The sequence below is a fragment of the Vidua macroura genome, chromosome 1 (assembly GCF_024509145.1).
Source record: "Vidua macroura isolate BioBank_ID:100142 chromosome 1, ASM2450914v1, whole genome shotgun sequence".
NCBI classification, from domain to species: Eukaryota; Metazoa; Chordata; class Aves; order Passeriformes; family Viduidae; genus Vidua; species Vidua macroura.
Window position 1 is genome coordinate 43,874,146 of NC_071571.1, and position 18,032 is coordinate 43,892,177.

The window sequence follows — 18,032 nt, forward strand, 5'->3', positions numbered from 1 at the left end:
TAAATTTGCTTAACTCTTTGTTTGTACAAAGACTGCTTTATTGTGAGTGAAAATTGTATTGTTTAGACAGACCACAAAGAAATGACCACAACAGAAGTAATAATACACTCTTTGTACACAGTTTCCACCTATTAAAGATTCATTTTGCTCCCTGTAATGTTTTAGGTTTGTTGAGAGACACATGAGAAGTTATTAGTGTGGAGAAGAAAGCTTCCATTGCAAAAAAAGCTTTTGTTGTTGTTGTTTGAAGAGGTTTTGCACAATCTTCTCTCACTATTACTAAGTCAAGACAGGAGCACGGAGAGGCTTTAGCATCCCTCACTGTAGCCACGTGCACCCAAGCCCTGGATCTGTAGATAATGGGTCCTTTGTAGGACAGCTCCCGTTGCTTTCCTTGCCCACGGCAGTCTGAAATAATGAATCCAGCAGTAGGTCTCTGCACAAAAAGCTCTTCCTGACTTCCTAGAGCAAAAATGTTTGCCAAGTGCTGCTCAGGCTGGCTCTGTTTGTCTTGCTGCAAGGTCTGAGGTAGCAGAGGCCAGAAGGGGTCAAACACCAGACTGAGCTCGTTGTGCATTTTCATTTGCTGTAGCAAACATAAATGTGCAGCTCAAAAGTTTCCACTGTATCTCTGGCAATTAGGACTTGATCCAAAGCTCGCTAAAGTCATCGGGAACCTTTCCATGGGCTTTAGAACAGGAGTTACATAAGTTTGTGTTGTTTAAAGGGGGTGCCCCAGGGAGGCTGAACGGATGAGCTGACTCGACAGCCACATGCCTGCTCTGCCATGTCATGCAAAAAGGCTGTTCTCGAAGTGCCTATGAAGTGTCCCATGCAGCACCAGGCAGTATTAACTCCTGAGGGAAAAAACCTTCTAATGGTTTTCACTGTGCCAGGACAGTGGCTCCTCGTGGAGCCTCCCAAAGTCCAGAGATAAAACAAAGAACATAAGCTGCTGAGGCCTGAATTGCTTATTTTTCCTGTTAAGGAGGGGCACAGTTATGTCACTTGTGTGGAAATAAAAAGGTCACAAGGAAGTTTCCAAGTGGTAGAACCCTGAGGATTTCATAGTCTAGGAAAGCGAAGTACTCCTAACCCCCGACTTTTCTGAGACTCATTGAAGATGTAAACCACAGTCTTTTAAAACATTGCTGTAAAGGAATTACTTCATTTCTTTCACATACACAACTATACACACCATTCCCAGACTCCTCATGTGAGTGTACAGTGGGAAGAAGCACTGCAGGGAGATCCTGTTGAGATTTGAACCATTGCACCCTGTTGTCAGGAAGAAGTTTTTATGGCTAAATGCACATCCACACCCTCTGTGTACATTCTGCTGTCACTCTACTATGTTTCATCCTTGAGTTAATTAATTTTGTACCTAATATGCCCTTCCTGGTGCACTGTGCACTATGCAAGACCACAGTTCACACCACAGAGATGTCAGGTCAATCAGCCTTCTTATTAGGGTTGAGTGGATTTAATGTAGCCATAAAATTAGGCTCCAAAAGCATGAATTTGACACATAGCATTTAAAACACAAACCAGTTTGATCTGTTCTGACCCTGAGCTCCTGTACCTTAGGAACGGCCCCTTTTGAAAAAGACTTAATGGTGTGAGCTGACCTTTGAAAATATTATTTGCTATAATGTGCTTGCATCAGTCTGTATTGCTGTTGTGCCAGCAGATCATAAGGACTGCCAGTCCTTACTCCAAAGGGTTCATGCTCTAAGTAAAATCAGCTCTAAGAGCCTTAGGCAGCCAAAAATGAAGGCAAAGACTGCAGGACTGAACTAAACAAGAACTTTTGCTATCTTACCTGGAATATCAAAGTTTGGCAAGGAGGACTTCATAGCAACCAGAAGGCTTCCTTTCAGTTGACACTGTTGAGCAGGATGGGAACAAAGAACTCCAGATCAGAAGGCTAAGAAAATGAACTCTCTTCTTTATTTCAAATGCACTGCTCCATATATAGAGAACATTGTGCGGATTAATTTCATTGCTCTTAGAGTAAAAACATCCCATACCATTGGTGGACAGTGAATGACGCACAGTGGCAGAACATATCTATAAACAATGTGAATAACAAGGTAGATTAGAGAATTATTTACATTCTTTCACAACTGCTTCCCAGGATGTTGCCTGGTTAGAAAACCTTTCTCTTTCTCTCTGACTGAGCTGAGAATACCCACATTCAGTGGTAGTAGAATTGAAGATAAACTGAGGCACCAGAGAAAAACTGGCATTGTACTCACCATGATCCTTCACTTAGTACAGGTGCATTTGTGAAGCACAGACAGAGGGAGGAAAAGGAAAGAATGTCACGGGTGCTGGATAAGTCCATTTCTGGGACAAATGCCTCCTGTGCCTGAGTACAGAAATTTAGAATATAATTTTCCCAGGCTTAAGCCAAAGCTGCCGATAAGGGCAGTCCAGTATCAGGGAATTCAGTAAGAGCCCCACTTTGTAAGACTTTGCTTATCCTCAATGATAGAAAAGTAAGTGGGAGCTCTGGTCAAGCAAGTTTCTGCAAACCCAGACAGAGCATGCTTGGGTGATGATGCAGAGTATCTAAAAATACCAATTCCAGTTTTGCTTTTGCTTTCCAGCAAATTAATTCTACTTAAAAGGGCCAACAAAACCCACTGTGAAGTCCTTATCATCAGCTGTTCCTCTCTAAATATACAGCACTGGCTATTTTTACAATTATCTGCTAAGCTGAATATTTTTCCAGTAGTTAGAGGCACAGATTAGCTCTGGTGGTTACTGAAGGAATTACTGTGAGCCATCCAACCAGCAGAAAAAATGTCCTAAAAAACTGTAGCTTACAGGGCCACAGTGGCTCTGCAGAGGCTTTTGAAGCAAGAGTAGCAGATGAGCAAAACCTGACTGCCACAACCTGGGATGGCCAAATGTCATGGGAGTTATTGTTTATTGTCAGATAAATTACTTCTGATGTAGTATTTCCTATAAATATTTATTTGTACTTTACTACCCACCTAAAGGTACAAGCTAAATGCATTTGTTTTCCCATGCCTGATGTGTGGTGACCTGCTACCACAACAGACTGCCCTGGAGAGACTATAAATGTTTATAGAGGCAAGCCTCAGATTTATCAGTATTTCAAGAAGTGGAGATGGGTTAGGTGGGTTTTCAGCAAAAGATCAGGGTTTCTAGCCCCAGGGTATGATATGCAGAAAAGCTAACAACTTCTTTATTCTTTCAGGAATATTCTGGAGAAAAATATTCAACCAATAGTGATGGTTTTTTGTGTATGAGAGAAGATAGTTACACAAAGAACATCCAAAAATTTTAATAGGCATTACAATCATTATAATCTAGTATCTCATAATATCTGCCAATGCACTTTATCTTGTGTGCTCAGAACAGCAGGCCCAAAGTTTCCTGGACCACTATCGCCACACACCAAATCCAAAATAAATCGTCATCCTTTCCTCTTTGAATTTGTTCTGTGGCAGCAACTTGTCTTGGCAAGAAATATTAGCCATATGGACACTAGAATATCTGCTTTGACCTTGACCTCAGAATAAGTGCTGCCAAATATTTGAGGATAGCTCCTGCCTTTTATTTCCAAGAGTGATGCTCCATGGGTAAAGCCCGATCTGATCTTCTGGTTGCATCTCAGTGTAGAGAATTCATGGGTTTTAATTTGAATAGATGTTCTGATAAGAGCATATTGTCCATGGCTGGCTAGGAACTGGGAAGCAGTATCCCAGATGATGGTTTATTTGGCAGAGATATTTATTCCAGAAATTTAAAAAAAAGAGAGCTAATTTTAGCATCAGGCAGTGGAAAGTGCATTACTTGTAATTGGCTGTCACCATGTTATTTAGTCAGTGTTTTCATCTTCTGGATACTCTTCCAAGTAACAGGAGGCTGCTGGGGGCAAGATGAGCTGAATTTTTTGGTTGCAGAGCTCCATGCTTCTCTGGTTCAGAAATGATGGGTAGTGATCACAGTAGAACATTTAACTGGGTAAGAGGAACAGATACTGCTCCTTTGGTGAGTTTTTGCTACATGTATTGCAATGATCATGAATGGGTGTGAACGATACTCAGGAATCAGAATAAACTCATTTCATCACATTTGCATTTGCCCAACATGAAACAGAATCAGGGCCAGCAGACACCTAATCAGAGATCTTCTTTCATTTTCCCAAGTCCCTGTCTTCCCTTGGCTCTTAACAGACATTCCCAAGGAGTGTACAACTAAATGGCATGACAACACTCATGGAGAAAGCTGGCCATCTAGGAAAGGTAGAGCAGGGGCAGGAAGGCACTCCACAGTCATGGCTGGAAGTTGATCATGACCCAGTCTGGAGTCCTGCAGTTTTGACAAACTCACCTTCCTGATTTGTTAAGACCATGACAACATTTTTCACCTCGATGCTGCTGGTTGAAATTCAGACTAGCACAGTGCTAATGGTGCCATCTGATGATGCTCAGTGGACTGTGCAAAATGGATTTATTCCATGTGCTTCCTGGTAGGCAGAGATCCACATTACACTCGACAGCTTCAACATATGGAAATGGTGACATGTGATTGATGTGGTCCCTGCAGGTCATGCTAACTCACTGCGTATTAGCCCTGCATCCCGGGGAGGCTTATGCTACTGCAGCTGCCCACCTCCATTATCTGAACTAGGAATAAATGAAAGAATTGATGTTCCCAGCGGTGTGGATCTGGCACGTCGTGAAATTATGTGCAGCACTGAGGGAGGTGGGAGGCAAAATTCACACAATTCAACCCCACAGCACACGTGAGCACAGAACAGGTTACAACCAAACTTTGGTTATGGGTGCGAAGGGCAGTTGTGTTAGATCACAATGATCACAATGTTTTTTAAAACGACTGGGATAGCTGTGTTTTCTTGTTAATTTTTGACATTTGGAGTGACTAGATTTTCCAAAGTCGCTAAGTAAAGCGCAGCATGTATAACCCAAGTAGCCCTCTCATCAGACATCCCTTCTTGACCTAATTTTCAGCAAGGCCTAAGCAGCTGCTCTTTCAAAAAACAGATTGCTTAATGGCAGCCAAGACTGGAGGCAGCCAAATTTAGGATTTTGTGGCCAAAGGAGTGAGCAGACTAAGGTTTCTCATAATGATATGGATATTCATCTGGACACCTCCTGGCCACGATGAAAATGAGGACGTCTGTTGTTTCTGCTCCTGAAATGCAAGATGCTTCTTAGCTTCTCCAGGGAAATCACTTGCCTATGGCATTTTAAATCTTCACATAAGTCAATACTGCAAGGTCAATACTACTCTTTCTTTGCCACAGAAATTCTCTGTAATCTTGCTCATCACTCTCATGGTCATGGGGTCACCACAGCTCCTGCAGATTTGTCTTTCTCTTCCTACTTTTGCAGAGAAGCAGACAAAGTTGGATGTTAACTCTTCTGTCCTTCTGCAGAATATGGAAGGTATCCTTCCTGCCAGATACACAAGCTATGCTGTCCCCATCCACCGCTTCCTCTCCAGTATCTCATCCTCTTTTTGTGTTTTTTTCTCAGGTGTTCTACTCATCTTGGCACTGACAGAAGAGCTGGTGTTTTCTGTTCAGGTACTGTCTCCCACTGTCTCCTCCTCTCAGGGCTTCACGATGAACGCTACAACTATCACAGCTATGGGAACAACACCTCACCGCAAAGACCACCACACAGCAGAGCCCCTTCCCACGTCTGCTCAAGCCATGTCCCACCCCATCAGCCTGGTGGAGAAAGCCCCTTCCACTGGGCAAGAGCAAGAGAGTGGCCCTCGCATCGGCGAAAAGGAAACTTACCATTTGTACAACCAGAGTGCTTTGTACTCAGGACAGTCTCGCCCCAAGGGGAAAATATTCCAGGTTTTCAAAGGCAACTTCTCAGAGTCGACAGAGCCTTACCTAAAGACGACCCTGCACTCTCCCTTCCCTACCCTGAGGAGCCCTTTCACAGACCACCCATATCAGTCCCAGACCACAGCATCCAGTGATCCAAATGGAATGGGGCTGGCAAGAACTACACATTCAGACCCTTCTCCCCACCACAACACCTCGGGAAGCCTTAGGGAAGCAGAGCGAGGGGATGGGACCGAGGTAGTAGTGCAGGAGGCAGATTTTGCCACCACAACTGCTGGACCAACTGATCCTGAAGCAGTGTCGGTGCCTTTTAAACCCACCCACTATGGCATGTGGGATATGCTGAGCAAAAACAACTCTTGGGTAACCTTGAATCTCAGTACAAATGTCCCTCTGTTTGCTGGCTCTGGATCTGCTACAGCAGCAGCTGGTCACTCAGTTCAGACCAGTTTTGACGTCAGCATCTCATCCCCAGCAGCGGGAGACCCTGAAGGACTCACTCCGACGCAGCACAGCACGGTGACCAATGCCACGTCGCCGGGCAGTGCTCTCTTCTCAGTGCCTGCCACCAGGTTGTCCAGCTCCACCTCCACAGCTGGCTCCACTGCCACCGGGAACTTCCTGAACAGACTGGTTCCTGCTGGGACCTGGAAACCAGGTGTGCAAGGAAACATCTCCCATGTCACCGAGAGGGACAAACCCCAGCACAGAGCAACCATCTGTCTCAGCAAGATGGACATTGCCTGGATCATTCTGGCTATCAGCGTCCCTATATCCTCATGTTGTAAGTTAATTGTCACTTTATTTTGCTTTCTCTTTCCTTAATATTCAGATTTCGGCCCACGATTCAAGGGCTAGCTGGAGACTAACAGAGGCAGGTCAGCTTGGGATGGATGAGATGCACAGGCACCACATCCACTGACCAAAGTGTTTAACTTCAAAATGCAGGACTCAAATGTTACAGTCAAAGCATACTCACTCTATTGCTATTAAAAATCTTATAGGGCAACTCTCCATTTGAGGGTGTAACACTAGCCTGAACAACTCTAGAATGTGAAGAAGCTTTACTCCAAAATGTTTAAGACACTGATCAAAAACTTGATCAAAGACAGTGATTTTTTCAGACAGTGATTCTTTTATCTAGGAACTAGTATTTGCTGCCCTGAAATTGGATTTTAAAAGCCCACTGCTAATCCAAAGGATTAATAACATCTGTAATGACTAATAATTCAGGAAACACCAGTTTTCCAGTGCAATAAAATATTTCATTGCAGGTAGTGCATGAACTATCCGATTTAAAAATCTGATTACCAAAATGCTGGTTTCATCCATTTCAATTCCAATTTACAGTTGCCAAGGGAAGAGAAAGAAACCTTGGCCTTCAGACATCTGGAGTCAGCCACCTGCAGGACCAGGGCAGGTTAGGTTTCTAGAGCTGGCTCAGGGTCTTGTTGTTTGACTCAATTACAAAAAATACATGGGAAATTATGAGCAAGCTTGTGAGTGCTTGCCAGGATGTCCGGTGCCTAGCTGGGTTTTATCAGCTTGATGAGACAACATATTCTCTGGGGTCTCACTGTCATGGGTTATGATTATTCTGAGCCATCTGGAGTGAAACAAAACCAAATATTTCCCATCCTTTGCTGCCTGAGGAAACATAAAGAGGTAGCAGCCAACATACTGAGTATTAATGCTGTTATTTATGAGCTGCACTGAGGACAAGGCTAGATGAGCTACATGAGCCAGTCTCACACACAGCTTACTCCAGCCAAAAAGGACAGTGCTGCTTTCTCCTGCTCTTTCTCATGTGCAGGCACCTGATCCTGCCCCTCTCCTTCGCCTGGGCCTGACTTTTCACTTCCTCAAGGAACTTTCAGATTGTTAAAGTGGCCAAAAAGTATTCACTTTACTCTTTGGCACTTTCTGTCCACCCAGTGAGCTGAATCAGCTCCCCATAGAGTCAGACGAGCATGAGACCCAGAAAGGATGAGGCTGCAGGAATGCAGACCTGGAGAGGGGACCATACTAATCCTTTCAGCAGCTGCAAATTATTGGATTGGGTCAGCATATTTGTTAGATTCACACCTCTGGGACCATCAATTCTGCTATTGCTAATGTGGTTAAAACCACAAGTGAGAACAAAGCTTAAGGCTGAAAGATGGGCAATCAAAGAGAAACTAAAGCAGAATTTGCATGTGCATTTCTGTGCAAGATGGAGAGGAGAAAGTGGGACTTAGCAAGCATGTGGTCAGAAGCAGCAATATTTGATGATTTGATGAACTATGCCTTGTCTGTCCATCAGTAGAACTAGAGAATCAAATAAATTCTTCCAAGAATTACGCTTTGGGCCAATATCCAAAAAGACAGCTAAGCTGGATAGAAAGCATCTAAATACAAAATAAGAAGTGTAAAACCATACAACACAAGCATGGGAAGTATAGCCAGTGGTTAAACTGGTCTGTGCGTGCAGAATGCCATATATGAGGTGAATAATAATAACAACAGTAACAAGAAGAATAGTAATAATAATATGAGAAGTCTGATAGCAAGAGTGCTAACCCACTGTTCATTAAATAGAGGTGTTAGCACCTTTCTTCTTCTCATTTGTGCCATGTGTTCATGTGACTGCCTATTCTGGTTCTTATGCTCATAAGCTACATCTTTTTTTAAAAAGTGAAGTGCTATTTTGAAAGTTATCTGTATCAGCTCTAATATAACTGAGTGTTGAAACGATTCAGGTATTTAAGTCCTGCTTGCAAGACCAGATTCCTGAGGATGGCCTTCATCCGGACTCTGCTTTTAAAATCCGGGGATCCTGGGATGTATTTCGGAGTCGAAATGAACGGCAGGCAGGCATTTAAGTGGTATTTTTGGGGGGTGATCTGGCTTTAGTGCCTAGGAAATTGATTTTATCCCGACGTTTCGCTGTCTAAAGCGTGCCGCACACCGGAGGGACGCTTTGCTGCGTGCGCGGTGCGAGGCGCACGGGCTGCGCGCTGCGGGCTGTCCGAAGGGGACTGTCGCCACCTCCCGGGCACAAGCGCTGCAGCGGGGGACAGGCGGCCCGCGCTGGCACATGCTGCTCTCCTCTGGCCTAGAGCGGGCTGACGCCGGGAGAAAGATGAAGAACCGATATTTGGGTTTCATTTCATTTTCAAACAGGGAAGAAGTTTTCCAAGAGAGGTTCTCACAGTTGTTGTGGGCACGGATTGAGAAGCAAATATTGTCGTGCTCCTGCCTTGGGATGCTGGAAGGCTATAGAGACACAATCCCATGCTCTTAAATATCTGAGCTGACTTAGGAGGGATCAAGCCACGGGGGGAGTCACTGAGGACCCCTGACACGGGAGGTTACAGCTGTGGGCTGGTGGCTCTGCACCCAGGCTGGCACCTTCAGCATCAGGCAGAGAGCCAGCCTCAAGGCAGAAAAGTTAGCCACACACCCTGGAAAGACATGGAAAGAGGTGAGGAGAGGCAGCCCAGAGCCTGTGCGTGAGGCTGCAGAGCTGCAAGAATCCAATTAACTCACCTCCCTAATGAGGGGGGCCCCCGAGCTGAGCCAGCTCGTTGACCTCCAGGCTGTTTTTCCAGAGCCTTTGAAGAGCTGTGCAGTGTCCAGAGCATCTCTCCTCTGCCAGGAGCCCTTTGTCTTTCTATGTAATTTCTCCTCTGTGTGAGGAGTTACAAGGAAGATGGAAAAGGTTTCTCTGGAGGGCTTCTGGGCACAGCTTGTGCTATGCAGAAATCCATGGAAGGGAAAACACATAATGATACTGCAAAGATGTCTCTGTCCCTCTCTGATCCCTACACGCTGCTTGCTGTCACACCTTCTAGTGACAGGCACCTGTTACATTAAAACCTGTGGGCATTTGAGCTTCTATAGCAGGGTAAGTGACTTGCTAGAGAGCAACCACAGGAGCCTTTGTCTCCTCAGCCCCACTGGAAGAAGTGCTGGGATGCTGCACTCCTCCTCACAGAGTACAGACCCTGCTGGAGTTTCCTTGCTGGCTCATCCCTTCCATGGGGATTTGCACCAAAGAGCAGGAAGGAGCAGAGTGTTTGTTCAGCATCACTGTGCCCTGACATCTGAGCCCCACTGAGGACTGGCAGGTCCCACCAGCCTTGCTGGTGGCACAGCTCAGGGGCAGTAACACAAGCCTGAAGATCTGTGTCTCAAGAACTTCCCTGCTTAAATAAGAGCTGGGATTTAGCCTCCCACCCTTCCCATACATACTTCTTTACAGATACACATATTTCTGAGTCCCACTGAAATCCCCGACACTGCTAGCCAGAAGAGTAATGCTTTGAGTAGGAATGCACAAGCCATGTCTGCTGCATGAACCTAGGGAAATCATTTCACCTTTTGGCAGCTAAGTTTCATGGTATAAATAATGAGAGTAATGTTGCTAATGCCATGGGAAGGCTGCAAAAATGAAGGATTCTGTATCATTCCCTTCCCAGAATAGCAAAATCATATATAACAGTGATGTCATTATTTTCTTCATGTCACAGTTTGAGTTGGGTTTGCAGTGTCCTTCAGGCAGCCTTGAACATTTTTGTGCACGTGCTGTTGTACATGTGTAGGTGCCTCTGTCTGCAATGCAGAACAACAACAATATGAGCTCATTTTAAAACCCACCGTTCCAGTCCGTGGGCTCCTGGTCCTTGCGTCACTGTAACTACAGAATGACACAATAAAATGTAGAAGAACAGGAACTTGCAAATCAGATGCACAGAAGTCAATTTATCCAGTCAGTTCTGCTGACACAGGAGAACATGAGAGGAAGGCTGAGCCTCTCAACACAGGCATCAGCAGAACTCAGAGAATATGTGAAGAATTGCCTTGGGCCTAACCTCACTTAGCTCACATTTCATGCACTGGAACGCTTTCCAAAATTACCTCACTCACCTTCTCCACCACAAAACCTATGTTTGCTTTCCAGTCTGAAGCAAGAGAGATCCCAAACCCTGAGCTTAAGCCCAGTTCACCCTGAGCCCAGGTGTGAACTCAGGCTGAGCTGGAGTGACTCCTGTCTCCAGATGTAAGCAGCTGTAGTCAACAACCAAATCCATCCTGATACCTTTATCACAGCTAATATGTGCTGCTAACCAGGGAAATAGAAAGAAATACGGAAAAAGCACTTTTGGTCATTGAGGAAAGGGTTCTTTAAACTTAGTTTATGTTGTGATCTGTGGGCGTAAGGAGAAGTAAATGAAGATCCTTCACCCTGAATATTGCATGACTTTTAAGTGCTTACAATTTCAGGTCTGTTAACACCGTGTTTTGGAAAGTGGGGGAAGGGAGTATGCAGCTGTGTAAGATTGGTAAAAAATATTTTAGTGAGTTGAAGGGAAATACTCAGAAAACTGTAGGGAATTGGTATGATGTCATTACACTGCATTAATGAAGCTGGATTGAATGTGGTATATAATCATAGTTTTTTGGGTTTTTTTTTTAATAAACCACTAGAAGATTAGAAAAGAGACATAGAATTACTTAGGAGTGGAGAAATGCAACATAGTTCCACTTGTGCCATGATGTAGCACAAAAAGAGGCTGGAGCCTACATATATAGGAGAGATTTCTGACAGCATAGTGGAAGTTTTTAATAAAAAAGGCAAAAGAACATGGAGGAAATTATGGTTGAAGGTGAAGGTCTTTACACAAGAGTAATGTATGCATGTCCCCACAATAGAAATTAAACATTGAAACAAAATTTGTGGGAATGGGATGGATATCTGGTCACTCTGTATCCTTAAATAAAAGTGAGTATTTTCCTGTGAGATGTGCTGTATCTTAAATACAGATTATGTTAAAGGTAACAGGTGAAAGTCTCCTGGTGTGCAGGTGCTAGGTGGGTGACAGTGGGTGATGGACACGTTCCCACCAGCCTAGAAATTTGTAAGTCTGTGAGAATCTTATTTCTCCCATTTGTGGGATGGTTTATGTCCTGTTTCATAGGTGGGGGGACAGATAATGCAGATGTAACTTGCCCTATGGCCAAAAAATGTCCAGTGTCGGAGCTGGAGCTCATCAGTAGCTCAGCCCCTTGACATGTGAAAAGACATGGGTTAGAAATGCTTCCAGAATCTCTGAACCTCCAGAGGCACCTGATATTTCCTAACATGTGTCACAGTCTCTGTACAAGGCAGGCTGACACAGGGACAGCACTGACATGTCCTTCTCATGGCACTCGCTATTGACTTGAACATTGAGCAGGCAAAGGGAAGTTAGTTGAGATTTTCTGACTTACAGGAAGCAACCAGAGGATTGCTTGAAAACCAGGGAAGAGTTAACCACATAATATACCAGGATACATAAGCAGGGTGTTGCAGCTACTGGTTCTTTCTTCAGCTCTGTTGTTGTCATTACTGCCATTTGTGCCTTCCAAACCATCTCGGCCCTTTGTGTATTTCATCCACCTAATTTGGCCTCCCTGGCCATCAGAGTTGTCTGCCTGGAAGAGTTTTCTGTATTACATGTAATTCTAATAATGGCAACAAAAGGATATCTAGGAATATAAAAGCTGTACCCTGGTCCTAATAGTCTGGAAGTGGGAGATCCTATGCTGGCTACTTTAATTTCACTAAAATATGCCCCAAATATGGCATGTTATGTGGTAGATGTGGCACTTAGTGCCGTTGTTTAGTGGTGGATCTGGCAGTGTTAAATTAATGGTTGGACTCAACATTCCTAAAGGTCTTTTCCAACCTAAATGATTCTATGATTCTGTGAAAAGGGCGGTTAATATAAGATGAAGAGGGAATAGCCCTATTCCAGCCCTGCAGTCCTCACTCACCCTCTTAAATGAGATCTCCTCTGCTTTGAATTGGGGCAGCTTAGGTAGACATCCTTCTGCTGAAATACATATTTGTGGAAGCTCAGGGACCCATTTTCCATGTTCTTCCATCCATTTTCTTGTGTGTGCACCACGGTTGGAGGCCAAGAATGTAATTAAAAGAGGGAGAATTATTTCTGTATGTATCTACACATGGCAAGGCCATTTCCTGCTGGAAGAAGCTGGGATCTCTCTCAACTCAGCGTCACCGGCTTTCCAGCACTTAAACCCCAAATTTGCTACTTCTCTGTCAGCAGCCACAATATTTTATAAGCTGTAAAACCTCAGGCTTTCAAAAAAAATTTGCACAGAGTTGACTTTACTGGGGCTCTCATGTCCTCAGGCACCTTCAGAAATGCTCTGTGCCTTAGGGATGGATCTCTTGTTGCTGGAGTACTGAAAAGCTCCAAGGACTGTTGGGTCTCACCAAGAGTGGTGAGGACTAAATGCAAGTCCTGCATCACTTTCTAATCTTCCCAAGCCTGCAGGCTGGGGTTGGACATGGAGAGGGCAGCAGCCAAAGTAGGGATAAAAGGTGCAGCCCTTCAGGAGGAGAGGCATTTCCCCAGGCAGGGAGAGCAGTTCTGGGAGGCCATGAAGTGCAGCAGCAGGATTCAGATTATTGGGCTATGAGCAAATGAAGTTGTTAGTGACAGAACTGCCTGAACTGAAAGACATTGATTTTTTTTATTATTATTACTCTTAGTAGTTTATTGTCTTTTTTTTAAATAGAACTCCAGCCTTGCTCTTTTGTGTTGCTATTTTTATGTGGTAGATGGGATAAGGAATTAGATCCATGGCACATGGGTAGCTGCAATATTTGTCAAAACATACATAGCAGCAGTGATCTCTCTGCAGTCTTTTCTTTCCTCTGAGTTATCATTCTAATACATAATTCTACCTGTAGCTGAGGAAATAATATATTTTTCTGCTTCATGAATATTTTCTCTTCTTTTCTCCCGTGAGGGATTTAGAAATGATAGAGGGAATTTACAGCAGGGCATTTCCTATTTCACAGGTACAAGTACATGTGCAGCTACCTGTCTGTATAAATCAGGTAGATTACAAACACAACTGGTCAATGAATTCCACAGGTGTAAGGGAAGCAGACAGAGCTCACACATTACAGCTCTGAGCAAACCCTTGCACACGCCCCAGCTTGTGCCTGAGCGAGGGCTGGTGGGAGCAGTAAGTCTGCTTGCCTGTCTCTTGTAAAGTTGACGAGATTACCCATCTGAATGGCAACAGAGATGAATAAACTGAAAGCAACTCCAGAAAATAACACTCAGCCAGCTTTGTGTTCAGCTGCCTGCTGGGAGAGAATTACCTGGGCATTTCTGGGGCCACAGATTGCTGTGGCCCTGGGACCAGACAGACTCCTGAACATCAGGAGTTTCACTTGCTAGTCACTTTGTCTTGCCTAACTGCTCTACTTTAAGTTCAGATATTTCAGATTGTAAAAGCTTAAGTGAGCTCCACAGGTGAGAAAAAGAACCCACTCTCAGACATTACCCAATGCCCAGGCAAGTGTGGGGGAACAGGCTACCTTTACCGGTAGATTCCACATCCCATGGCTGATGGAGACAAGCAGAAAAACCCCAGCTTTGGCGTTAACACTATCCTGGAAGTGTAAGGTATGTGAGACTGGTGCCACAGGGGATCTCCACACCACCTTATCCCTCTCTCATCCTACTCAGGAATCCGTCTGTTCCTCTGGCTGGTTGCTGATGTGTTGGAACATGGTCACAAACCAAAATCCAAGTTACAAATGGCAGACAACAGAGGTAGGGATCAGTGGCATTTCAGGACAGAAGCTTTTGGTATTGAAGCCACACAACTGCGGCATTTATGAATTTGCTATTTGAAATAGGACAGGTATCTCTCACTGCCCCTTGCTAATGTGCTCATCACTGCAGCCTCTGAACACACCAGATGCAGAAAAGATCCCCACAGAAGCATCTTAGTCCCTGAGGAATGCCTTCTCTCCTAGAGGGTCTGTAAATCCCTGCTTAGGTATTAAATTGCCATCAGTAACAACAACAAAGCTTTTCATTAATCAGGCAGCCGCATCTTGAAGATTATACATTCACATCAAAAAGAAAGTAATAACTGCATATTCTGCCAAGCCCAAAGCCTCATCTGCTTGGCCCAGATTCTGACATAATTGTGTAGGGTTTCTTAGCAGAGAGATGGGACTGACTGAGACTGAAGCATATGAACGCAGGTCACCAGCCCTCTCTATAAGTAACAAAAAGTACAAATCCATGGTACTGATGAGTCCTTTTTGAAAGGAAATAACCAGATTTTTGACATGTTTCTATTGACAGCAGTTCTGCTGACAGTCTGCTGCATGAGAAGGAAGAAGAAAACATCTAACCCAGAGAACAACCTGAGCTATTGGAATAATGCGATTACCATGGACTACTTCAACAGGCATGCTGTAGAGCTACCAAGAGAGATCCAGTCACTGGAGACTTCAGAGGTACCTTGCTTGCAGAACTGGTGCCTGGAAACTGTAACTGATGTCATGCTGGGAGAAGGGGAGAGGAAGTCATATTAATAAAGCCTTGAAATCCCTACACATGTTCAGGGGAACAGCTTTTAGGGAAGGACTCGCTCCTACACATGTATTAGATGGGATAAACATCTCAGCAAAACGGGATTGCCATCCTATTCCCAGCCACTGCAGATGTGTTCCGTATTGCTGCGTGGTGGTGGGCGTTAACCACCTCTTGGTGAATTTGTTCCTGGGTTTCTCTTCCTTGTGAGCCTACAGCCAATGTCAAGCCATGCCGTGATGGCTTAAGGAGAGCCCTTTGAGCTGGCTCATTACTGACAGTCAGTCTACTGTGCATGTGCCACACTGCATAAAAAAAGGAGGCTACTGGGAGTTAATAAAACAAAGAAATTTTGTATGTTTATGTCTCAGTAGCTGCCTGTAACTTCTCAAATACCAGTTCAGGGAATGAGTGTTCCCACTACAAAAGTAATCAGAACATCAGTATGTGGGGGAGTGTGGTGGTGTGGTGTACACTCATCAGCCTTTACTTAAGGTTTGGTGGGATTATTCACACATGAGCAGGTGATCCTACTGATAGAAATCTATTCCCTGGCCTCAGAGACAGAGAATAATTCAGTTTAGTTCAAAGATAATTAAAACCTAGAAACAGTGGAGAGTCTGAGTTTATGCTAAAATTATTTTCAGATCAGCTAGCTGACTAGCTCATGTGACTAAATTAATTTAAAAAAAATAGTTTGGAAAGGAACCTCTAAGATGTGATTAGACAGTCATAGTCACTTCATTAACCCCACTTTGCTGGCAATCATGTTGCTCAAACTAAGGCAGGACTTGGTCTAGCTTGCCCAGAATCAAATGTCAGGCCTATTCACACACAGGATGGTCTTCAAAAGCTGTCTCATTTAAACCTGATCAGACTGAACTGGGGCATACTCAGGTGGACCCATATGTGTGGCTTTCTAACTGTAAAAAGAAGTTGCAAATGCATCTTTGAGGAGTCAAGCCCAGCTGAGAGATAGGAAACACTTGCAATAAAGTCAATAAAGTGAAAAAAAAAAAAAAACAAACAAAAAAAACCCCACCAAAAAAACCACAAGAAATGTGAAAGCTCCAAAGGGATTGGAAGTTTGGTGCAGCTGACTTCTGGGTCCCCAGGCTGAGAAAGAATCAGCAGACACTCAGAGGAACTTTTCACTCACAGCTCCTCCTGCCTGACAAAGGCAAAAACCAGCTCACCAAACCCTGCTCTCCAGAGTCACAGCCCACAACATTCAGGCACCTTTGGGGGATCGGGAGGAATGCCCTGTGTGCTCGCAGAGGTTGAAGGGTGTGAAATGCTCAATCTGCTTCTTTCTTTTTCCCTTAGGACCACCTGTCTGAGCCACGCTCCCCAGCCAACGGCGACTACCGCGATAGCGGGATGGTCCTGGTGAACCCCTTCTGTCAGGAAACGCTGTTTGTGGGACACGAGCAAGTCTCTGAAATATGACCCCCCTGCTGCCCCCATACTGCAGTTTCATCTCTACTGTCTCCAAATTATAAATAAATATATATATATATATTATAAATATAACCTTTGTGTAACCCTGAACTACAAGAAATGTTTTCAGCTTTTCTTTTGTCCCTCAGAATTGTCAGCCCCTTTTTTATAAGTGTGGTAAAACTTTACAGAACAAACTGTGGCTTTATAAAATAAAGGTATTTCTAAGCAAAACATCTGTCAAGAGGACTGCATTCTTTCTGTGACTCCAGTACTGCCTGAGCACCAAATGGTGTGAGCCCTTTACTGTCCCACTTCCAGTGTGAGCTCCAAAACTCTTTTATATGAGCAACAACAAGAATGGCCCTTTTTCCTGCATAAGTGTTTTAACCACACTACACATTGGACTCACAGCTGCTACACTTCAGTCCAATAAGCGTAGAATTATTTCCTGAAAAGAAGGCATGTAGAATGCTCCCTTCAAAAGAACAGAAAATTCATTTCAATTTATCAAAAATCTTGCAATCTGGTAACTAGGGACTACCACCAATTGAATGCTCTGGCTTTGACCACATTTCCACTTCCCCACTATTTTATTTATCTTGTGTGTTTAGACTGCTGGTGCCACTAAATCAAGTTTCCTCACACCCTCTTCTCCTCTCTGGGACTTTCCTTTCCCCCTTAAGAAGGAAAACACAGCATTTTGGAGCAAAATGGCAATTCCTTCCTACCCTGTTAAGAGCTAGATTGCAGACTGTAATAGTGTTAGGGGAATAGTAAGGGTGAACAAATCTTAAATGATGGATTAAAAATAGGTTGCTGCAAGGCGAGATTAAGATGGAACATGGAATGACTTGGCCCAAATCGATGCTCTCTCTTTGAATAACCTAGAACTGTTACTGTGGGGCCAATTCTAAGTTTTGCTTCTCAAAATACTTTTTTAAATCATTCAGCAAGTGAAATGACTTCTGTCCTTTGAAGTCTTGTCCTCCTTCTCCCCACCTCTGGCCACCAGTTCTGCTAGACAATTTTCTGCCTTCACTCCTCACTTCATCAGGAGCAGGCTGTGAGGGGCAGTTTAGCCCCTGCTCCAGCTGGCTGCTCCTTGTCACTGGCTGCTCAGGTTTAATGCTTGGCTGCATGAAAGGGAAGTTTGAGCAGGACAGGGTTAGTGTAGCATCATTAACCATATGCCTTGTTCAAGGTGAGCCACAGCTGGTACTAGAAAAGAGACTTACAGCACTGGCACATCTGGTCCAGCTGTTCCCACTTGCCGCCAGGGTCCCAGTGGCTGCTGTTGGTCAGAGCAACAACTTTACTAAATGATGGCTGGA

At 44.2% G+C, this 18,032-nt stretch overlaps 1 protein-coding gene across 5 annotated transcripts in view; it reads left to right on the forward strand.

Moving 5' to 3' along the window:
- TMEM108 (transmembrane protein 108) overlaps window positions 1-16,934 on the forward strand; it is a 246,723-nt gene extending 229,789 nt beyond the window's left edge. For 4 of the 5 annotated variants that reach the window (XM_053997766.1, XM_053997756.1, XM_053997747.1 and 1 more), the window contains 3 exons: window positions 5,538-6,647; window positions 15,028-15,182; window positions 16,585-16,934. In XM_053997766.1, coding sequence (XP_053853741.1) covers window positions 5,538-6,647; window positions 15,028-15,182; window positions 16,585-16,707 — 1,388 coding nt within the window. In that variant the 3' untranslated portion in view covers window positions 16,708-16,934. The remainder of the gene's footprint in view (window positions 1-5,537; window positions 6,648-15,027; window positions 15,183-16,584) is intronic. The other variant, XM_053997776.1, reaches the window with a different exon arrangement.
- Window positions 16,935-18,032: the final 1,098 nt, after the last annotated feature.